The 24,672-nt window shown below is 36.3% G+C and overlaps 2 protein-coding genes across 2 annotated transcripts; both read right to left on the bottom strand.

Annotated features, from left to right (window-relative positions):
• Nucleotides 1-374: 374 nt before the first annotated feature.
• Nucleotides 375-19,848, bottom strand: LOC123555418 (G2/M phase-specific E3 ubiquitin-protein ligase-like). Its single transcript, XM_053548386.1, has 6 exons — nucleotides 19,780-19,848; nucleotides 8,892-9,053; nucleotides 6,174-6,624; nucleotides 5,684-5,858; nucleotides 4,819-5,013; nucleotides 375-4,044 (listed from the first exon to the last, which is right to left on the bottom strand). The coding sequence occupies exons 1-6, from the start codon at nucleotides 19,785-19,787 to the stop codon at nucleotides 3,761-3,763; spliced, it is 1,275 nt and encodes a 424-aa protein (XP_053404361.1). The 5' UTR covers nucleotides 19,788-19,848; the 3' UTR covers nucleotides 375-3,760.
• A 1,537-nt stretch (nucleotides 19,849-21,385) lies between these two features.
• On the bottom strand, nucleotides 21,386-24,458 carry LOC123558277 (uncharacterized). Its single transcript, XM_045350157.2, has 3 exons — nucleotides 24,270-24,458; nucleotides 22,476-22,793; nucleotides 21,386-21,541 (listed from the first exon to the last, which is right to left on the bottom strand). Exons 1-3 carry the CDS (start codon nucleotides 24,456-24,458, stop codon nucleotides 21,386-21,388), a joined length of 663 nt encoding a protein of 220 aa, XP_045206092.2.
• Between the last annotated feature and the right edge of the window lie 214 nt (nucleotides 24,459-24,672).

Consider the following 24,672-nt stretch of genomic DNA (forward strand, 5'->3'; position numbering starts at 1 on the left):
CCAGAAAACAAAGTTTGTAAAAAATTTAAGTGTAAAAGGGGCATAATCCGGTCAAAAATACAAATCTGAGTTATGTGGATTGTTACCACACATGCAGATGATGATAATAAAGATACATTTTAAGTTTCAAGTTTTATCTTATATTGCATTAAAGTTATATCCAGAAAGCGAAGATTGCAAAAAAGTTTAAGTACAAAAGGGGCATAATTCTGTCAAAAACACAATTAGAGTTACGGGGTATGTAGCCACACATGCAGATGATGATGATAAAGATACATTTTAAGTTTCAAGTTTTTATCTTATATTGCATTAAAGTTATATCCAGAAAGCGAAGATTGCAAAAAAGTTTAAGTATAAAAGGGGCATAATTCTGTCAAAAAAACAAAAACAATTAGAGTTATGGGGTATGTAGCCACACATGCAGATGATTATAAACAAATATTTTTAATTTCAAGTCATATTTTAAAGTACCAAAGATATGTTTATAAACGAAGCTCTCGAAAAAATTTAACAAGAAAATAATTCAAAGTATAACTTCTTGGTAACCTTGACCTTGGGTATAATGGGCTCAGCCAATGCACATATTTTGTTTGTATGTTGGGCAATGTATATGTGAACTTACAGTATGATATAAGCAAAAGTAACAAAGAATTGACAGAAAAACAAAGGTTGCTGAAAAACTTTAACCTTTAAAATAACCTAAGTACAAGACCTTGGTGACCTTGACCTTGGGTATGATGGGCCCAGTCCCTAAACATATTTTGTTTGTATGCTGGACAATGTTTATGTAAAGTTACAGTAAGATATAAGCAATAGTAACAAAGATATGACAGAAAAACAAAGGTTGCCAAAAATCTTTAACTTTAAAAATAACCTATGTATAAGACCTTGGTGACCTTGACCTTGGGTATAATAAGCTCAGCTGCTATACATATATTGTCTGTATACTGGACAATGTTTATGTGAAGTTACAGTAAGATATAAGCAATAGCAACAAAGATATGACAGAAAAACAAAGGTTGCAGAAAAACTTTAACCTTAAAAATAACCTAAGTATAACGGCCTGGTGACCTTGACCTTGGGTATAATGGGCTCAGCCCCTAGTTAAACTTCGTTTGTATACTGGACAACTTTTATTTGAAGTTAAAGTAAGATATAAGCAATAGTACCACAGTTATTACAAAAAAACAAAGGTAACCGAAAAACTTTAACCTTAAAAATAACAAGTATAACTGCCTGGTGACCTTGACCTTGGGTACAATGGGCTCAGTCCCTACGTATACTTTGTTTGTATACTGGACAATGTTTATGTGAAGTAACAGTAAGATATAAGCAATAGTAACAAAGATATGACAGAAAAACAAAGGTTGCCGAAAAACCAAGAAGGGTCACGCCAACGCCGACGCCAGGGCGAGTAGTATAGCCCCCCTATTCTCCGAATAGTGCAGCTAAAAATATGCCCAACCACCATCATTTGATCAGGGGGCATAATAGGCTGTGTTATGAACATAACTAAATTGTGAATGCATGATGCTGACACAAGCTCAGTTCTGATGCCCTGTCCTTGTTAAACAAGAGGGGCATGAAGGCCCTTTATCGCTCACTTGAGTTTAAATCATTCATAATAATTCAATATAACAAGAGCTGTCTGTAAGACAGCGCGCTCCACTATTCGGCAATTTGACAATTAAATAGATATATTTCTCAATGATAAGATCTTTTATATATCTAAGAGGGAGAAACACACAGATGTCAAAACTAGTACTCAGGGGTTAAAGTCAAGTAAGGAAGAGTTAAAATTCTGTCAAAAAATAAGATCAATAGTTTTGAATATTATTTCACAACCTTATATAGTCCTGAAACTTCAACATAAATTTTGTCAAAATAATTTTTTTTTTCAAAATGCAAGCCAGAGTTATAGGACTTGGGTGTGTGACCTTAGCTATTGACCCCGAAGAAGTGTGTGAAGTTTCAATGCAATATCTTATGTGGTGTACTGAATAAGTACCATCAGCATGTGAAGTTTGAAGGTCCTGGGTGCAGTGGTTCTTTAGTGAAGTCCTTTCATGCAGAAAATTAACATTGGGACATGTGACGTTGACTTTTGATATGGTTACCCAAAATTCAGTCAGCACAGGTGATGATGATAAAGACAAATATTGCGTTTCAAGTAAATATCTTTAAAAGTGCTAAAGGTATATCAAGAAAATAAAGTTTGCTAAAATATTTTATGTATGGGTGTAATTCTGTTGAAAATATAAAGTAGAGTTATGGGGAATGTTACCACACATGTAAATAATGACGATTAAGAAACTTTTCAAGTTTCAAGTAATTATATTTTTAAGTACCAAAATATGTCCATAAAACTAAGCTTGCCAAAACATTTTACCTGAAAATGTGTAAAACCTTCATGACCTTGACCTTTCGTAAAATCGGTATATCCCAATGTTTATGTGAAGTCACAATAAGATATACATGTAAGCATTAGTAACAGAGGTATGACATAAAACAAAGGTTACCAAAAAACTTTAACCTTAAAAATAACCCTAGTACAATACCTTGGTGACTTTGACCTTCAGTATAATGGGCACAGCCCCTGCTTATGCTTTGTATGCATGCTGCCAAATGTTTATGTGAAGTCACAGTAAGATCTCGTGACCCCCCGGATGGGGCCACTTTTGACCCCAGGGGCATAATTTGAACAATCTTGGTAATGAAAATGAAGGGGTCCTGTAGAGGTTGTCATATATAATCTACACCTAAAATTAAAATGAATATTAAATATCTGCCCTCAACATGTGACCTTGACCTTTTAACTAATAATAAAGGGTTCTTAAAATGGTTGTCATGTAGTATCTACATATAAATTGTGATGTATGTGGTTGAAAGCGTTTAAGATTTATAGGTTATTTTAAATTAGATGTTCGCCCTCTACGTGTGACCTTGACCTTTGACCTGAAAATGAAATGGTCTTCTAGAGGTTGTAATGAGGTACATACATACGAAATTTCATGACTGTAAGTGAAGATTTTATAAGCAATATTAAATTTCACATTTGCCCTGTACGTGTGACCTTGACCTTTCACCTTTTGACCTAAAAATGACGGGATCTTGTAGAGGTTGCCATGAGGTACCTATATGAAGTCTCATGATTGTAGGTGTAAGGCGTTTAAATTTCATAAGGAATGTTAAAATTTTGTGACAGACAGACAAACGGACTAAAAACAATATGCCCCTGATCATTCGATCTGGGGGCATTAACAATGCATTTTTACTCCTGTGACCTAGTTGTTCAATGGACCGGAACCATTTGAATAAATTTGAAAACACCACCCAAAATCATTTCTGTAAAGTTTGGTCAAAATACGAACAGTGGTTAAGGAGGAGATGTCGTTTAAACATTGTTGTTGCACACACCCACTGACGGATGGACAATGGACATTGACCGATCACAATACTTCACCTTGGGCACTTTGTACTCAGGTGAGCTAAAAAACAATAAACAAAATCTTGGATTAGACGGTTTACAATGCATAACACATAACAGATTATTATTACTCAAGACTCCCTAGTGTGAATGTGTGATGCTGATACAAGCCTTGTCAATGTCTTACTTTGTTCTTGTCATGTAAACAATAAATTTGATATTGGATAAGGCAGTCCTAAGCATAACAAATTACTTGTAACATCATTGCCCTTAGATCAGAATAAAATTTAGTATTAAAACTGTGATGTCAACACATGGGGTTAGTAGAAATTTTCACTCAATTCCAAAGCCTGCACTTTCAACAATTACGCGCATAAACTGAATTTCGAAATTCTCATACTCCTGAATCTTATCTGTCTGAGAGAATGTTATAGATGGTGCACAAGTGTTAACGATCGTCAGATCTGACCCATTATGATTGAATAACAGGAGCCCACTGGATATTCTAGGAAGCGTCTCACACCCAACTAAAGCTTGCAGTACATGTCCTGTGGTGATGGTCACTTCTGATTCAGTCTCATCAAGTATGTTTATCCATGGAGTGGATATTTTCCCACCTGAAATAAGAGACAGTAATGTCACAGTATACAATTATGAATGTGTGTTTGGGTATCAGGGAAGATATTTCGAACTGTTACCCTTGGCCTATCAGCCTCGCGCAAAAGTTCAAAAGTCTTCCATGATACCTCCGAGGGGCAATAGTTTTGACTGTTTCAAGAAATGCATATGAAATAATTGTTTCATTACCTACCTATTGAATAATTTAAATTAAATGTCACTGTCAAGGTGTTTTTTTTTCTGTGCAACTGCGTCACGCATATAACAGTTCGCTAGAGTGGCTGTACTGGCACCATTCAAAACTATTGCCTTGCTCAAAAACGCTGAGGACTGTTTCACATCATATGGAAACAGTTAAAAATGACATATTAACAAACATATAAAGCACTAGCGTTATGCCATTATGTAATAATAACTGCAAAACCAATATAGATTTCCAAAGACTTATGACCTGTTCTTGAGAAAGTATTATTTATCACTGTGTGTGTTCATTATTTCAAACGAACTTAGTTATTTAAAAGATTTTTGACAACAGACAAAGATTTGATTTGGTTCAACAGTTTTCCAACTATTCCTGTACTAATTATGCCAGTAACTTGAATCAGAGAGAATGGCAGTAGAAATGGTTTCATGACCACAAGTTGTGTAGCTGGGCTGGGACTCAAACTCACGACCCATTATTGGCAGTTTGAAGCTCTATCAACTGAGCAAACCTGGCTCCAGAAATAACAATAAAATAGGCTTGCTAAATGTTATAAAATGAAAATATTTACGTTCTGCTTTTTTCAGAAACTTTCTAAAGTTGTACACTATCAGTTCTTCAATTTTCTTTAACTCTTGATTGTCGTCAGTGTAAGATGGCTTGAAGAACTCCTGGATATCAGCAGCAGTGGCTGTGGTTTCTGTGAAGAATGTGATGCTTTCAGGATAGCTCTGGAGTACAGGCAACACTCCAAGGAGCTGCAAACCTATAACAGAAAGTCAACTGAGCATAATACATGTTATGTTAAGAAGTATAACCAAGTAAGACATCGCATTAGTGCTAAACATTCAGGCTTTCAAACCAACACTTACAAACAACAGCTGTCAGTACAGCCGTGCTTGGCTATTCTCAGTGCTGGATAGTAAACTATGTATTTCATCAATCATGATTTTTCTAAGTACAAAAAGAAGCATAATTCAATTAAAATGAATAACAAAGTTGTGGCCTTAGACAAGTGACTTTTCATTTTGACCCCAAAAAAGCGCCTAAGTTTCAAATGAGTATCTTTAGTAGTTACATTCAGCTACAAAGTTGCATGCAAATTTCCAAAAGGGGGGATAACCCAAGAATGAGTTATGTCTCTTGGTCAATGACCTCGAATGATGACCCCAAACACATACGCAAGGTTTGAAGTGAAAAGCTTTGATAGTGTTAGAGATATATGCCAGGTTTTGCAGAAAGTGTTAAGCCTACGACGCTTAGGTGACAGGGCTAGCTCTCCTTATTCTTCAAATAGTCAAGCTAACCTTGACCGTCGAGACCTAGGTCTGGTATTGTCTGGTATTAACTGGATATTGTCATGATACAGTTAAGCAATTCCAAAAATCTATCCAAGTATGTCAGAGTTACAATCATCAAATGTTTTATGTGCTTACCTTCTCTGAACTGCATCAGAGCTCCTGTGACATGATAGAATGTGAAATGTCTCTTCAATGCTTCTACAGCTTCCGTCACTGTGTTGGATGTCAAACGTTTTCTGAATCCTGCCTGTTCTAGAAGTGCACCATGGTCTTCCATTAGGTTGCCTAGGTCACAATTGTCAGAGGTTATCTGTAAGTATAGATCAGGGCATTGTTTATTGGTTTTAGAATCCCTGGAGGAAGCAACGTCAAAAAGTGTCTTGCACTACTATTTTTCATTGTAAATACATACACCAAGTTTTAAAGAATAACCTTGAGCAGACAGGCAAAAATAAAGCTTCACATGTATAAAATTTTCAACAAATCTGTTTTCATTTCTTTATAGAGTCCCTAATGCTATTAAAGTCCTATATTAAGACTCCAGCCTGTCTCCCTTCAAATCCCAAACCTCTACAGATAATGCAGTTATCTTCTTTTTTATCACATATTACAATAAAATCCAAACCTCTTCAATGGCGTTCAATACATCTGCTCTACCAACATCCTGGTATGATATATCATCAAAATCTGGCTCTTGACCAAAGCAAATGAACTTTGCCAAAAATGAGTGGAAGCACTTTGGCCCAGGGTGTCCCATGATTAGTGCCCGTGCAGCTGCTTTGCCCATTGTCTTATAAACTTTTTTCTCCAGCAGTTCACTATCAATGTGAAATGACATGTTCTCAAAAATGTCACCATTCTTAAACAGAAGAGTAAAAAACTCCCTGCTCAATCCTCCTACATCAATTCCTTCTTCTCCTACAAATTCTATTTTTATGGTTTTGTCCCAGTCACCATCAACAGCTTCCATTAACTCTTCAAGAGCTGTTTCATAGAAACGGCTTCTCACTACATTGATCGCCCAGGTGTCAGTTCTGATTTTTGCTGCTAGCCCATCTTTGCTTTCCTCCAAAGTGCTGAAAGTAAATAGAAACAGTCACATTCATTTAAGAAACTGTTTCACAATTGGTGGGCTGAGCGCAAAATGGTCGTAACTACATACATGTATAATGAAAAAGGGGAGTTACGACCATTTTGCATTTGGTCCATGACATAAGCCTTACGTAACAAGAGCTGTCCACGGACTATTCTCAGTGCTGGATAGTACAATGTAAGCCTTTCAGTCTGTTCAAATGCATGAGCAGCATGATAATAAGTTAACCTGAAATTTTAAGAACAAAAAAAAAATCATAATTGAATCAGGATACATAACACCTTTGCCAACAACCTAACATTATGATCCCAAAGACATTTGTGAAGTTTCAATTACCTGCAGTTATCTTTATCAATTTTATAGTTTAACCAAGATTTTCTCAGTCCAAAAAGGGGAGTAATTCAGTCAAACCCCCAGACACAGTTATGGCTCTTGGTCATTGACCTCAAATGATGACCCGAAATACATATGCAAGGTTTCAAGAGAAAAGCTTTAATAGTGTTTGAGATATTTGCCAGCTGAAGTTTTTCAACAAGAGGGCCATGATTGCCCTATATCGCTCACCCGTTATCATTGCACTTGAGGACAAGAAGGTCCTCAGAAAAAATATCTAAGTCCAAAGGACAGGAACAACAAAGGAAAGAAATTAAACCAAAAAGAAAACAACAAATTCTTACAAGGTACAGATATGTCAAAATACACCTAAAAATTGGAGGTACCATCCATGTTGTACCACAGAAAAGTGGTCTCGGTTTTTCTCTACAGCCAATAATAAAAAAGTTTCAAAATAAGCTATATATAGTTACAAAAAAGGGAAGTAATTAAAAAAAATTATTGTAAGAGAACAACAAGGAATCTGCCAAATAAAAACAAGAGCACTGCAGTGCATAGCAATATATACAAAGCAAAGTCATATATGACCTTTGACCCCTAAGTGTGACCTTGACCTTGAAATGAGACATCCAAAACATGCGCTCTGCACGCCGTCTCAGTGTGGTGAACATTTGTGTCAAGTTTCTTTGAAATCCTTCAAGCAGTTCAAGAGTTACAGAGCAGACACGAAACACACTCATATGACCTTTGACCCCTAAGTGTGACCTTGACCTTGATCTTGAAATGACCTAGATAGTTACTAAAATGAGCTATTTATAGTAACGTAAAAGGGAAGTAATTAAAAAGAAAATTATTGTAAGTGAACAAAAGAAGGATCTGCCAAATAAATCTGTTGTGAAATTTCAGATCAGTATTTTCATTAGTTACCGAGATATACCCATTTTAATTTGAAATAAAGGGAGGTAATTTGACATAAAATCAGTCCGTAGTTATCTACCCTGATTGGCTCAGTCCAACTAATGACAATAATGAAATTTTAAATAAGTCCTATAAGTACTTACTGATGTAAATCCATTTTGACTACAATCAAGGGAGGTAATCAGATATAAAATAACTTTATCACATATCACTTTGTTGTAAGGGAGAGTCAATCAAATAATTACAGCAAATTTTTATATAATAGACATCACATTTATGTTTATTATACGGTTTTGTTGTGTTGAATATTATGTTTTGTTCACCTGCAAAAAAGTCATACAGATTGAGGAGGAGGTCCATAGTCAATCATCACTATTTTGAATATCAACTAAACTTCATATTCATCATAACATAAGTCAACAATTGTTATATAATACACATCACCCGAAGTCAAGAAAATAAAACATACTGACTCTTTGATAAACTTTGAAGATAAAATGATATTGAAGTTGATTAGAATTTTAGATTTTGACAAAGGTCTGAGGTCCATATCACTTATCTGCAGGGCCAATACCACTACCCTCAGACAAATAACTGGGCAAATATCAAATCTCTTATTCTATAATGTATGAGTGAAAATTGAAACCCACTGTTTGTATCTGATATTTGTTTGTTTGATTTGGGTTTAACGCCGTTTTTCAGCAGTATTTCAGTCATGTAACGGCGGTCAGCTAACCTAACCAGTGTTCCTGGATTCAGTACCAGTACAAACCTGTTCTCTGCAAGTCACTGCCAACTTCCCCACATGAATCAGAGGTGGAGGACTAATGATATCAGACACAATGTCGTTTATCAAATAGTCACGGAGAACATACGCCCGGCCCGAGGATCGAACTCGCGACCCCGAGATCCACAGACCAACGCTCTTACCTATTGAGCTAAGCGGGCAGACTGTATCTGATATAGTTCACAGACTGGTACTGGTAATATGATACACACCCCTTTTCATTACTGGCCTGTTGTCCATCTGCAGTACTCTTACCACAAACAGAATTGCTCTCAATGGAAGTGGAAGCACTCTCTCCACAAGTTGATGCATGGAACTCGATGTCTCCTTTTGGGAGTTTCAGCCCACACACTGGGCAAGGAACTTCATCATCACTACAAAAATTAGAAGTCCTATACATGTACATATAAAGAGAAAATTTCAAAATGATATAAATTGTATTCAAAACATGTATGATGTAAAATAAATTGTTAAAAGCTTTAAGAAAAGTAATTGAGGAATATTTGTTGGCCAATTTGTATCATCTGTCATTTTCTATCATCTATTCTTTGTTTTAATTGCCCTGGCGGGACGGAGTTTGGCGATGGTCCACTGCATTATTGTGCAGTATATGTAGTATGATCGGCAACCTCCGCAGATTATTCCAAACACATCTACATTATGCACTTGTCACACATTCACGGTATGGGTTTATGAATCATACACGGATGCCTACAAAGCAATAAACGGTTAAATACGATTAAAATAAACATACATGGATGTTCCCTATGTCAATGATACTTTTACAAATTGATAAGGCCGTCCACAAGTGGTAGAGTATCCCTCCATATCAACTTCGGGAACTGATCACTGAATGTGTGACAAAGGCTTTAAATTGAAATCAACGTATCATTAAATTTCAGTCGCCAGTTTGTTGGTTACGGAACTATTACGGAATTAAACAGTGAAACTGTTCTAACTAAATGTATTTTGCTCGTTTTTTTTTGAGATTACAGTTATTTGTATAAGTCAAAGGTCAACTCTGCCCTGCCAGGTGAAATAAAATGCACTATACATGAATGTCTATGAGGGTCAAACTAAAAAGTCCTACATTCATTTGCATTTTCGTTTCAAAGCTTTTAATCTAGCAATTGGTCAAATGATATATGAATCCAGGAAAAACTTCAGTCCCTGGTGCTTGTGTATACAATGTACGCCTAATATCAGAAAAAAAATTGAACTAATATAAACAATCCTTTCATTGAAGAGGTAATGTGTTGTAACTTTTCAGGATTCAGATTAGCGTTATATTTTCAATAAACTTTTAAGACTAAAATGAATATATAATACAAAGTTTGTTTGTGAAACATAAGAACAATCTCTGGCAGCTGCTTTTATGTATGTGGCAGGTAGTACAGAATAACAAACAAGAGAGACAAACTGGCTAAAAATAGCTTCTATATTTTAAAATTTGTCAAACTTTGATTATTTTAGATGGTGTTTTCTTTTTGACTGGCATTTAAGAAATGTGGTTCAATATACCGGTATGCCTTTGGATTTAGGCAAATCATCTGTTATAAAATGGCATAAAAACAGCTGTCTGCTGAAATTCCTTTATGCAAACTTTTAAAAACAAAATACCAACAAGGATATCTGGATAGCTAACCTGGGAAACTAGAATTCATTTCAATATATTGAACAAGAGGGCCATGATGGCCCTATATGGCTCACCTGAGAATCATGGCTCTATGTGTTCAAAAGAACACAATGGCCCCGTTTGATGAATTTGGTTGAAAGCATTTAAGATTTTAAGGCAATGTTAAATTAGATGTTTGCCCTATACATGTGACCTCAGGGGGCAAAAAGAAAAGTAGGTCATTTGGTCACTGTAAAGGTCAACAAAGGTCAAAATTCAATTCACTAAGCTACATACCAAATATCAAGGCTCTAGACCTTGTGGTTTTGGAGAAGATTTTTAAAGTTTTTCTTTTCGGTTGCCATGGCAACCAGAGTTCTGTATGGAATTCAATTCTTTGAACAATTTTGGTAGAGCTTCATCTATGGAACATTCCTGCTAAGTTTGAAGTAAATCTGCCCAGTGGTTTTGGAGAAGAAGATTTTTTTAGAAATTGTTGACGGACAGACAGACAGACGACGGACATCAACCGATCACAATAGCTCACCTTGTCACTTTGTGACAGGTGAACTAAAAATGTATTAAGATTTAGCATAGCTCTGGTTCTAAAATCAACTGTGTGACTTCCTGATAATACAATGTAATGTGTTAAAACAACCGTCCTTAACTTGTGAAGATTTGCCATAATTTGACATTAATTTTGTTGGGCTTTCTTAGTTGTATAACAGGGGCCATTATAGGGTGTCCTCCCCAAAGAAAACTTCTTTCAAGTTCTTTGAAATAATTCCTTTTCCCAAAATCAATGTTAACGTCAGGAAGAGCCCCCCAAAGCTTAAATACAATGCTATTTTCCGTATCATATATGATAGGGCTAGGACCCATTTACTATTATCTGAAAAAGCTGAAACCTGAATAATATAAATTATTTCTTTAAAATAATTTCATTTATTCCTCGAGACTTAAAATGTTTGTTAGTTGCTAAGGGTTCGGGAATAATCGGCCTTTATTATTCAGTTGAACTGGTTCTCGTTTTATCAATACAGTACTGATGTGCATGTTCAGCGAGCCGAGAACACAGCCAGTTGTTCGATATAAAAGCAAAAAGCCCGTGCAGATTTCTCACATTGCGTCTGAAAGGGCGAATAGACCGTTATTATACATTGACTGACAGAATCTACTGTTCTTCTACATGTCCTTCAGTAAAGATAAACTTAAAGTAATCTTAAATTGAGATGCCGCATAAACGTGTTAGACCTAAACGACAAGGCCGGGAAAGGAAGGACGAAGGTCACAGGCAAAATGTAAGAGCAAAATCGTCAAACAACAGGAATATCACCATAGGACGAGAGGAGAGAAACAAAAGGCCGGCCAGGAACGAGGTTGCAAATCAGATACCACCACATGACCTTGGAGCACGAGGGACCGGTAATTGTACAAACGAAATCGAGAAAGGAAGAAACAGACAGTTACAAGATAATGCTGGTGGTGTATTAATAATATATTGATTTTTAAGTATTTTATATGGTTCGGGTATTTCACAAGACTATGTCATGGTTAGAGGTAAAAAATCAAGGAGGGTGTGGCGATGTAAGTGTATAGTCATTTTAACTAGGCTCGTCTGTATGGTCAGCATGTCTAATAGTGAACAAAAAGTTACAGTCTGTGGGAAGATGCGCAAATCAAATCATACCTTCGTGTTAGTCTTACCAGTGTCTTATTGGCGGCACATCTGCTTTCCTCCCTTGAACAGATTTTCAGAGATGAATATATCAATTTGGCATTATTGCCAGTCAAAGGGGGCATTTCAGTTATCAAAACGTTTTTTGTAAGAAAGACATTTTAGATTGTCTACCGACGGTCAGACTGAAAACACCCGGGCAAGATTAATTCTATATGCAGTGGTCGAAAGCGTTCATTATTTATGCGGCGACATATCTAACCAATCAGTGATAAAGTTCAGAAAATGCTTTGTTACATGTACAAGTTTTAGCATGGCGTGTGCACGGTGGGCAGTTTCAGTTGCGTCGGGTGATATCGCCCGCATCCTGGTCTTAAAACATAACAGACTTGTGGTGGCGATGTGTGCAGGTTAATGACGCAGCGGAAACGGTTCGGGCGAGTACACGTCACTGCATGTGCAATTACTTCATTAATATTCAAATTTTCCATATATAGCACATACTTCGCTCCACATTCGGGAGTGTCCTGCAGTCAGTATAATTTTTCAGTGAAGTATCAAAACCCACCTCTCGGGATAATTTGCAAGTAGAACATTTCAGAGACATTTTAGGGGTAAAGATTGGGGTCGCGCCCGGAGATAAAGTTCAAATGAAATTTCGTCTCAAAATCTCAAAAAAAAAAAAAATATCGATATAGTTAACTTAGCAAATTCACCGGTCAAAGTAGACTATATCGACCCAGAAATTTTAAAATAGGTCAAGATCTAGGTCAAGGGACTTGTCATCAAAAAACGCAAAACGCATACCGTTTAGTACGCTTAATAGTCTTCTCTGCTAATACAAACACTGGACTGACACAGAAAGTTTTTATTTTGATACAACACTTCCTTTTGAGGAATCGATAACATTGCAAAATTTGCTAGGATTTAAAGATACGCCACAAAATACCTGTATTCTTTTATATTTCCATGACGGTAGTTTTACATTTGCATGAAAAGATTGAAATATACAAGTATTTAGTAACAAGTTGACGGTGACATAGATTAGGCCAAAACAAGGTGTTTAATGACTTAATACTATATTTAATCAATGTAACAGTATATACAGAAATTAGTGTATTAAGTTAAATTTCGAACACATTTGGTTTCTTCAGTGTAAAGTAGTCATTCTATGCTATGCTCCTTAAAACTATGATGATAAGAGATTGATTGAATAAGTTTGCATATAAAGCTGTAAAACTCATTTATTTTAGGAAGGGCCTTAATTATCCATCATGGCTGTATATCACTTGTAATTTGAGAATGATTTTCATGAAGTTTCCGTGGTTTAAAAAAGAAAAAAAAAAGGTTAGATCTACTAGGTCGTGGTGGGCATTTAAGAATTTTGTGTTGAAATCAAACATGAAATCAGGCAAACAGCAGAACTATCTAGAACGATTTACTGGAGGTGGTTTTGCGGCTTTAAATGTATTTAAGGATTTGATAGCAGTTGGCAAACGAAAGAACAAAGGCAATAATGATTGAAATTTTGGGGTTCAGAGCTTGATTTGTAGACCTACAGATGGTGATCCGAATTCTGACCACTACACTTCAGAAAGTAAATTTAAAAAAAAAAAAAAAAAACATCGATTGTTTCACAGAATAATTTTTATTCAGGACTGCAGATGTGTGTGGTTTGTTTCGTCTCTGCTGCATCCGACTCATTCTGTTGATTTAGCAAGCCTATCACCACATAAGGGTTGAGATTTGTTTAGATTTAACAATACTAGGATTTTTGCGATATTACAGTCGGTATAACCCGTTTTTTTTTTTTTTAGGACCTTTTTTGGATTACCAATCAGGGTAAACAGTTGTTTTTTCTGCAAATGCTTGGGGTGAAGGTTTGGATTAAAGGTCATTGGTGTCACGCAAACTGTTGCCAGACACGTGGCATAAATGTGGCATAACTTCCGATAGAATTGTTCTAGAACTATTATAATTATTCCCCATTTATCTGGGGTACCGACTTGTCGAATAAAGAGAAATCAAATTCAGTGGCGATTATATGTTGGTGCCTTCATATAAATTTTTTTATTCAAAACCAATCACGTGCCTGGTCGTTTTAATGGCATTTGAAATGCCTTGCTTCGCCTTCGAATTGAAAAGTTCAAGACATTCTTTATTTAGAACAAAGAAGTATAAAATACACATTTTATTTTATTGGTCAGAAATCTCTACCGATTCTCTGATAATGTGTATAGCACTGCTTTTAAAAGCATTTGAAATATTTCGAACGACAATTATAACCGGTAAAAGTATAGCCTATACTTAGTGAATACGTCATCATGTTTATTCATGACGTATGGTTTAGTGTAAGGGTTCTCATCAAAGTTTATCATACCTTACGAGCATTATTTTTTCATTAGTTTTTATATGAGAGTGTTTTTAAGTAATCTATTACAGGGTTGTCTACGGAATCAATTCATTTTGCGGCGGTAGATATAAACCTGTTTTAATTGCAGATTTATTTTAATTACGAATAAAGGATGTTACAATTGTTTTCACATTAGCCTATTTTGGCAGGCCACCTATTCAGATTAATTAAGTGTACTGGTAGATTCAAGCATCGGTGGGATCCGGTATTTAGAGAAGAGGCTGACCTGTCTTTTACGGACAGTATTTGGTTATACTTTAATAAATTCTAAGACAAATCAGAAAGGGGATTTTATTTTGTTGAAAATACAAAACGAAACCAGTGTAGCTTGCCCATAGTCCAATTAATTTAACGCGATTCTATGAAATATTAAGATACTATTTTCTTATGGGCAATTACCCCCGAGTCAAACATCAAAAGACCAAATAGTTCAAGCAATTTCTGAGAAATATGTCATCGCTACCGACGCGTTTTACATGCTAGAAGAGGTTTATATTTATGACAATTATTTCACAATTTGTACACAAATCAATAAAAACTTGTGTGTGCCAAAAAGTTGATACAATTCTTCATTGATTTTAGGTAAAATATTAAGCAATATCCGAAATTACGAATTTTGGTGATTTGAAACTATGTATGTATTTTACCATGTATACACGCGAATAAAACAAATAACTTTTCATGACTACTTACTGTGATTCAGAAGTTCTGACGTCACAAATAACCTAACATCGAATTATTTGTTAAGATCTAGTTTGCCCAAGATTTTTACGGTTAAACCAAATCACACATATAATTTGTTATGCCACAGCAACTTTTTCCCGGTAAAATGTGGTTCAGATTTATGCTATAGGGATAAGTTGCATCAATACGCTAATTAGTTTGTCCTGTACGTACTGATCATTCGTATTAGAAATATTACAGTATCTTTCGGTAACACCGCATGATATTTTCGACTCCAGCAATTGGCTGGCCGTGTGGATTGAATGTTTACCTATATTTTATGCGTTCGCTATAATTTCTTTCGCGCGGATTCATTGCATTTACTTGAGATTTGCCGCGGTCACAGAGATGCTTTAATAGACATTGTAAATGTCTAATTTTTCTTTGTGTTGATTTTTTGGGGAATAAATTTTTGCAAAATTTATTGTGGCGGAAAAAATCAATAAATCGAGAGGAGACGGGACGCATGGTGTTTGTTAAACAGCTTTCTAGCACTGAGTGTTTGGTAGCAGCCCTTGATTGCTTCGTGGCATCGTTTTTGGTGCGGAGCCGGGTGAGCTGAGGTCTACTGTCATACATTCGGGTGTGGTCCGTGTGCTGGGTGCCGTCTGCGGTTTTTTAGGGGTCATCGCATCGCGTGTTGTCTCATGCTTGCGCCTGGTCTCCTCTCGCTAGAAGATAGAGCGGCCAAAAACATGCCAACTAACTTTTCAATGTTTTCTCAGATCTATTGATGCATTTACCTTAGCAGATGTAGAATACATTAATTTAGGAATCAAGTATTTTAAGTCATTTGTTCGTCATAATGCGTTATATGATCTTAAAACATTTAACATATAACAATGAGATAAATAAAAGACAAAGAATGGTACATGTTCTTATTTTATGTCGAGTAATATATGGAATAATATAAATTATTTCTTTAAAATAATTTCATTTATTCCTCGAGACTTAAAATGTTTTGTTAGTTGCTAAGGGTTCGGGAATAATCGGCCTTATTATTCAGTTGAACTGGTTCTCGTTTTATCAATACAGTACTGTGTCATGTTCAGCGAGCCGAGAACACAGCCAGTTGTTCGATATAAAAGCAAAAAGCCCGTGCAGATTTCTCACATTGCGTCTGAAGGGCGAATAGACCGTTATTATACATTGACTGACAGAATCTACTGTTCTTCTACATGTCCTTCAGTAAAGAAACTTACCCTCCCGCCCACACCCAAAAAGTTGCTAATGCAGTAATTTTTTATGGTTAACTTAGTTTTTGGTGAAAGACCTGACATTCGGAGAAATTTTGTGTCAGATTTGCTGCGTTTTGTATTATACTTTCAGGTACAGATTTCTTATATGGCATTTATTGAAGATGTCAGTGAGCTGTTAGTGCAACGTACACTGTGAAGTCTCCGATATCCCAATTATAATCATATTCAAAGAAGTTACGAATGAATGTTCTGTGATAGAAGCCAAGTCGAAAGAACTTCAAAGTACCGTAGATACTTCCTGGAAATTAACTTTTGGATAGTTCCCGATTTATGGAATTCAGGTGTATTGTGTTGATAAATAACATCATTCGTTAGAATGTTTTTAATTGGAACTGTGTGCTTTTTTAGGATATCGGAAATTAAATTAATGTTTAAGACATTTTCTGTAAAAGAATATATAGGAAAAGAAATTACATGAACTTGTGTATTACTTTAGCTTAGGTATTTTCATTTATATCTTAGCTTCTGGATAAAAGATAAGGCTCACTGGCAGTTATTTCTGTGTTATGTAATTTTTATGAATCGGTAATTATACCTTAAATGTTAGGACTGTCGCTCAAATAATGTTGAATTGAGGGGATCAGGCGAGATATCGAGTTAATTAGATTGCTAAACAATAACCGCTTGGGTGTTTGTTTTGTGGCGATTTATACGGTAGACGCGGAACTAGAGATATATCTATGCGTTTGATGTGATGAATTTTATTCGGAACAGTTTAGTGTAATTAGCGTTGTCGTCTGTCAGTTATGGACACGGTCCGCTCAGTTTGGTGAAACTATGTTTGCCTTTATCGGCCTATCACAAAGGCATTATTGTCCTTAAACAGTGCACCAAAGGTTGTTCATTGCAAAAGATGCACCTTGCTATTTAAGGTTGGTTGACCTGAAGTTGCTCGGTCACTAGGATTTCGTCCTTATAGTACTGGCGAGTCCTAGATTGCATTGCGTTGCGTTGCGTTGCTTGCTTGTGAAGGGTTGTAGTGCACCACTATAGATTCTGGTGATGCCTAGGTTGCTTTGCTTTTTTGCGTAGTGAAGCTTCTATAGTGAATAATTACAGTATTGGCGAAACCTAGGTTGTGTCTGTAATGTATCACTATGGTACTGGTGAGGCCCAAGTTGCATTCCGTTGTCCGTAGTGCTTCAATATAGTGTTGGTAATGCCTATGTTGCGTTGTTTCTTGCGATATGAAGTGTCTGTAATGCATCACAATGGTACTGGTGAGGCCCTGGTTGCATTCCGTTGTCTGTATTGCTTCACTATAATGTTGTGTGGTGCCTATGTTGCGTTGCTTCTTGCAAGGTGAAGTGTGTCTGGGGTGCATCAGTTGGTGTTTTGTGTGGTAGGCCCGGTCAGTCCGTATTTTAGTTTTACTAGCTGAAGAACTGGGCTGTCTCATTAATATTTAACGCGTGCCGTTTTCGTGGACAATAATGCCAATATTGTCGTCCTTGTTTTAGCACAGACATGTATCAGACAGCTTTCTAGCACTGGGTGTTTGATAGCAGCCCTTGACTTGCTTCGTGGCATCGTTTTGGTGCGGAGCCGTGGTGAGCTGAGGTCTACTGTCATACATTCGGGTGTGGTCCGTGTGCTGGGTGCCGTCTGCGGTTTTTAGGGGTCATCGCATCGCGTGTTGTCTCATGCTTGCGCCTGGTCTCCTCTCGCTAGAAGATAGAGCGGCCAAAAACATGCCAACTTAACTTTTCAATGTTTTCTCAGATCTATTGATGCATTTACCTTAGCAGATGTAGAATACATTAATTTAGAAATCAAGTATTTTAAGTCATTTGTTCGTCATAATGCGTTATATGATCTTAAAACATTTAACAGTATAACAATGAGATAAATAAAAGACAAAGAATGGTACATGTTCTTATTTTATGTCGAGTAATATGGAATAAATTCTTTTTCTTGTAAATGACTGGAATTAAGACTTACTGTAGAAGGTTATTCTGAGAATAAGAATGGCCAAACATGGGGGAAATCAAAATCATCAATGTAAACGGCAGAACAAAAATTATAAAACAAAAATAACTATTATAACAGAAGAAACAGTATGGAAAACATTTTCGGTGTGGATGCCTCATCTTTTCCACCAGGAACCTAAATTTTGAACAAATTATGAGCAATTGAAATTCCACACGAATTTATTAAAAGCAACATCTGTTGTAAATCAACTGTATTTACATTTTCCATCAATGAACAAGAGCTCGTCAAACACGAAATGCCCCCTTGATGCATTCAGTAATTGCAAAACAAACAGAAATTATATGCTCACTGTAAACAAACGTTCTACTGTTCTGGTTCAATCTGACCTTGACCTTTAACCTATTGACCTAAAAATCAACAGGTGTCATCTGCTGGTCATGATCAACCTCCCTATCAAGTTTCGTGATCCTAGGCCAAAGCGTTCTCAAGGTATCGTCCCGAAAAGGTTTAACTGTTCCTGGTCAATGTGACCTTCATCTTTGGCCTACTGACCTTAAAGTCTACAGGGGTCATCTATTGGTCATGACCAACCTCCCTATCAAGTTTCATGACCCTAGGCTCAAGCGTTCTTTAGTTATTATCCGGAAACCGTTTTAACTATTCAGGGTCACTGTGACCTTGAGGTTTAACATACTGACCTCAAAATCAATAGGGGTCGTCTGTTGAGCATGACCAACCTCCCTATCAACTTTCATGATCCTAGGCCCAAGTGTTATTGAGTTTTCATCCGGAAACCGTTTAACTGTTCAGGATCACTGTGACCTTTGACCTGATGACCTAAAAATCAATTGGGGTCATCTGCTGGTCATGGCAAACCTCACTATCAACTTTCATGATCATAGGCCCAATTGTTATTGAGACATCATCCGGAAACCGCTTAACTGTTCTGGGTCACTGTGACCTTGACCTTTGACATACAGACCTCAAAATCAATAGGGGTCATCTGCTGGTGATGATCAACCTTCCTATCAACTTTCATGAGCTAAGGCCCAAGCATTCTTGAGTTATCCTCCCGAAACGGATTTGTCTACATTCCGACCGACCGACAGACATCTGCAAAACAATATACCCCTCCTTCTTCGAAGCGGGGCATAATTACTAACATACGATTGATTTAATGGTCGGAGGACTGCCTCAAGGGAAGTTGTTTAAGCATCAACACTTGTTCAATAGCAATCCCATCAATCAGATCTGTCAATAATTTCATTCAAATTCATCACATTAATAACAAGAGATCCCAGAGGGATCTTGCCGCCCACCATTGAATGATCGAAATCGAATGATGGAAATAATTTTTTCACAACTGAACTCCATATAAAATTTATTATAGAATCTTAATGTTTTATCAATGAAATATGAAAATATATCAACCATTTGCTTTTAAAATGTTATTTTGTTAGTCACTACATCAGATACTTACACAGGCATACTGGCATATTGGAGCCTGTTGTGGGTCTGTCTTCGCCCTTTTTATAGATGGTATATCATCCTGTAAAAAGAATGTGAACATTAACGATTGTTTCAGATACTGTCTGATCAGTAATTATTATTTTATCAAAAATGGGTAACGAGGTAACAGTTGCAAATTGAAACAGCCATCTTGGATTGTTTTCATAAAATAATATGAATATGTACAAGGCTAAGTCATCTGTTAGTATTTTCATAATTTCATTAATATTTTTTACTGACAAATGTGCCAGAGTCGAAAGAATAACATATACAAACAAGAGCCATGTTACACATGGCTAATCCCCCCGCCGGGCATATTATAATTGAAGGCTAAAGTTCCTGGCAAGTTAGTGTCTGAAAGTATTAATTTTGGGGAAAGCTTTGAAGAACCGTTTAGTTGTGGTCCGCATCAGGGGTTTTAAAGATGTGGAAGAAAGAATAAGTCAGTAGTGAGGTGGTTTACTGCTAAATTTTATTAATTTTCATGAAGAGTATAGCTATGATGTTTTTCTATATGGCTACTGTAAAAAGAAGGAATGGAAAGCTAACAGGGGACAAGAGTGCCAGAATGTCACAATATATGCCCGTCGCAGCAATTTCTTTACTCTAGCAGCTGTATTTGCAAATAGAATGTTAATTTTGTGGTTGTTTAGTAATCATTGTAAGTCTTTTGTTTATTTAAGTCCACAAAAAAACTCCTTACCAGGTAGAGATACCTTATATATAATAAAATACACCTAAAATTGGAGAGTAACATCTATGTTGTACCACAGAAAAGTGGTCTTGTTTTTTCCCTACAGTCAATTATAAAAATGTTACAATATAAGTTATTTACAGTAACAACTAAGGGAAGTTAATTTAAAAAAAAAAAAAAAAAAAAAAAAAAAGTGGTCTCAATTTTTCCCTACGACTAGTAATGAAAAAGTTACAATAAAAGCTATTTAAAGTAACAACAAAGGGAAGTTATTCTAAAGAAGGGAACTGCGCATGACACTTCGTCTCATGATGGTGTATAAATGTGCCAAGTTACAAATCAAAATCCCTCCATGCATGAAGAAGAAATGCTTCGGACAAAGTCATTCTTGTATCTGACCTTTGGCCTCTAAGTGTGACCTTGAACTTAGACCTAGTGACCTGGATCTTGCGCACGACACTCCGTCTCGTGGTGGTGAACATTAGCGCCAAGTTATATCAAAATCCCTCTATGCATGAAGAAGAAATGCTCCGGACAAAGTTTTCATTCTTGTATCCTTTGACCTCTAAGTGTGACCTTGACCTTAGACCTAGGGACCTGGTTCGTGCACATGACACTTCACCTCGTGGTGGTAAACATTTGTGTTAAGATATATCAAAATCCCTTCCATGCATGAAGAAGATATGCTCCGGACAATTTTTTTAAGAAAATATGATAAAGGGGAATAACTAAAAAATAGGCAAGGTAGAGTTATTGTTCTTGCACACTGCACTTCCTCCCAATGTATTCTATCAGTTTATGAAGTTTGAAGAAAATCCCTCCAGTTCTTTCGGAGTTATGCTCCGGACAAAGATCGTTGCGGACGGACGGACGGGGAGCATTGCTAATATCTCCTTCGCCTTTGGCGGGGGGATAAAAAATTTACTTTAACACATACTTTAGTATCTCCTTGACATTCTAGGGTGTGTTCTCGTAGCTGCCTCAGAGGAAAACTCCCACCACAACACAAACAAACTTCTAACAGTCCATCGTCAGCAACCTGATGTAAAAAGAATAGATTTATTTTTGTAAAAGAAAAGGAATTGTGTCACACTGTCTACATTACCTATTCACAAACCAAGTTCACCCATCAAGTTTGTAAAATTACTGAGATCACAGAGTAGATCAATCTTAAAAGAAATGCATTACCTCTAAACTACATAGCCAACTACTCACAAACTACTCACAATTCTGAATGTGAGTGGCAGAGCTGAGGTCAGAAGCTGTTGTATGCACAGATGCCTTCAAATTGATTATGTTTGAAACATTCAAGTTTCATTCAAATGACTAATTTGACTGACAGTCTGGGATGAGACTGCCTAGTGGTAGTGTCCTCATCCAAGAGGTACCAGGTTATAACAGCCGGGGATTATTCTCGAAGTCTCTGAACAGGACACAAGGTTCTGCTGTATGACCAAGGAAACAGACTCCAGAGTGATTCTGTAAGCTGTCAGCTTGTATTACAAGCAAACTCAAACATCTAGGCCATAAAAACTCTAGGGTCGCACCATTTTTCATAGGTAGGGTCGGGTTACCCAAAAGTTTACCGAAACACAGAATATTTTTGGCCTAATAGGTAGCCATTCAGTTCTTGCACTACACACCATCTCAATTTTATCAACATTTGTGCCAGGTTATTTTGAAATCCTTCAATGCATAGTAAAGAAGAAAGCCCAGACAAACAATAAAATGCTCCATTTGAACTTTGACCTTAATGAATGACCTTGACCTTAAAGGCAGCCATCAGGTTCTTGCGTGTGAATGCCATAGATTAACATTTTGTGCCAAGTTATTTCAAAGTGCCTGGACAAGTTTTGGGACAAAAGGACGGACGGACAGACAAAATTATTCCTATATAATACCCCCACACACCTCTGGTAGTAGGGGTATAATAATTCTACACAAGTTAGTTAAAACTGTTAACAACATCTTACCTTAACACTCATTTCATTCAGCACTATATCCTGCTGAATAGGTCTTATATAACAAAGGGCCTGGAATAGGCCACTGCAGTCACTAAGGAAATCAGTGTTGTACCCTCCAGAAGGGATTTCAATCACCTCCAGACTGAGTCTGCTTTTTGGCGATGACCTTAATAGTTCGAAACCACCACAATTTTTAAGACTTGGAAAACTTTCTTCCAGTTTCAATTTGAATGCTGTTGGGTCCGAATTCTTCACAAAAGTTATTTTCTTTTCCCCCAAACCACTTTTTTGAAGTAGGTGCTTTTGCTCTCTGCTTGGGGCTAAATCCTGTAACAAACATATTTCATGTTAAATAATTGTAAAATGATAAAATCACTGTGAAATAAACTGACAGTACCTTTTTAATGCTTAAACTGCATAAAGTATGGTCATTTGGCATTTTCTGTAGCCTGCAGGTGAAGCTGCTGCATCATAGAAACATTAACTCTTCTTTAAAATGATTGGCATGCACTATTTGAACTATTTCTCTGATAATCTTCAAATGAAATGCTGTTATGTCAAAAATGCCATGAATACATTATACCTAATGTCTGGTGCCTTGTTTAAACTCAAGGGGTGGAACAAAAGTTTAGGGCTTAGAGACATGATGGCATATTATAAGTTGAATTTTGACAAAATGCTTGACAGAGTTATCTACTCCTGTGTATGAGTTGGGGACATGATGGTTAACAAGGCGTGGAAAGTATGGAAGAAATATGATAATGGACTTAGAAAATATTTAAGGGTGTATGCAAACTTGGACAGAGATTTTCAAGTCTTACAGTTTGTTCTAGTTTATTATCCAACCAGAGAGGCGGATTTTTTTTAAATATTTAAAAAATAGATCACATAAAATATGTCTTGGCCGTTTTATGGCATTAAATAACGTTATCAACTTTACAGTGTATCAGACATGGTGCAAGTGTCCTTTTTACATAGGCAAACTTTAAATTAGATATTGGTCATATCAAATTTTATAGAACTTATTGCTGCGCTTTGCTACGCTTGCAATAAATTCCATAAAATTTGATAGTTGACCCATAACTAATACATAAAGGGCAGATTATTTTGACAAAATGCTTGATAGAGTTATCTTCTTATGTCTGTGGGTTGGGGACATACATTGTAATGGTATCTATACAAGTGTGGGAAGTATGAAAGCAATTTGTCAATGGACTTAGAAAATATTGGAGGGTGTATGCAAACTTGGACATTGCAACCCTAATACTAACGAAAGGGCGAGTACAATAGCTCGGACTATTTGTTTGAAGAGTCGTGCTAATAACAAAATTATGCTCCTGGAAGCATGTGCTTGATATTACAGTTCTGCTCAATATCTTTGATCATTCTGTTAAGTTTCAATTAAATATCTTAAAACATTTTTGAAATTGTGCTCAGGAAAAGCATTATTTTGAATTTTAAAGAGAGAGAATCCAAACTTCATGTAAAGAAGAGTTATGAATACTTGACACTGCATTTCCTCTCATGATTACAGGTTAAATCCTGTATATTAGTCTCAGAGTAACAATACGTGTACTAAAAATTATATGTTCATTGTACATTTACAGCTTTATTGGAAATTATTGTTAATGTACTCAAATGTTTAACTTGGTGCAGATGAATGTATGCACACAATAGCTTGCACTATGCCACAAAAATTGAAATTAAATAATTTCAAGCTTGTAACAATCTTCAAACCTATGTAGAACTTGATAATGCACAGAATCTGTGGGTCCAATAGCTCAAAGTTTGTGGAGCCAGTACAGTCTGAGCTCTCCGCCTGGTCGTGACAGGGTGTCTGTATGGGGCAAAAAGGGTCCTTGTTGCAGCTGTTACAGCTGTACTGGTAGCAGATGCTGCTGCATTGGCATTACTCATGTTACTATTAGTAGTATCCTGCAGCAAGGCATCTGCTGCCTGCCGCAATAATTCTGCTGCTCTGCTCTTACTCATTCTGAAAAGCATGATAAAATACAATGTATTTAGCCTAAATTACAATAGAAATTGAGGCAGAAGGGGAGGTTAATTTCAAACACTGATGTGCAGTATTTTAGTTTTTTTCACTTCATTTGCTACCTACTGCCAACTATTACAATAGCAAAAAATTATTATAATAGACTATTTCAAGTAGTATTTGTCACTGACATTCTAAAATTATGACAAATAC

This window comes from Mercenaria mercenaria, chromosome 7 (genome assembly GCF_021730395.1).
Source record: "Mercenaria mercenaria strain notata chromosome 7, MADL_Memer_1, whole genome shotgun sequence".
NCBI lineage: Eukaryota > Metazoa > Mollusca > Bivalvia > Venerida > Veneridae > Mercenaria > Mercenaria mercenaria.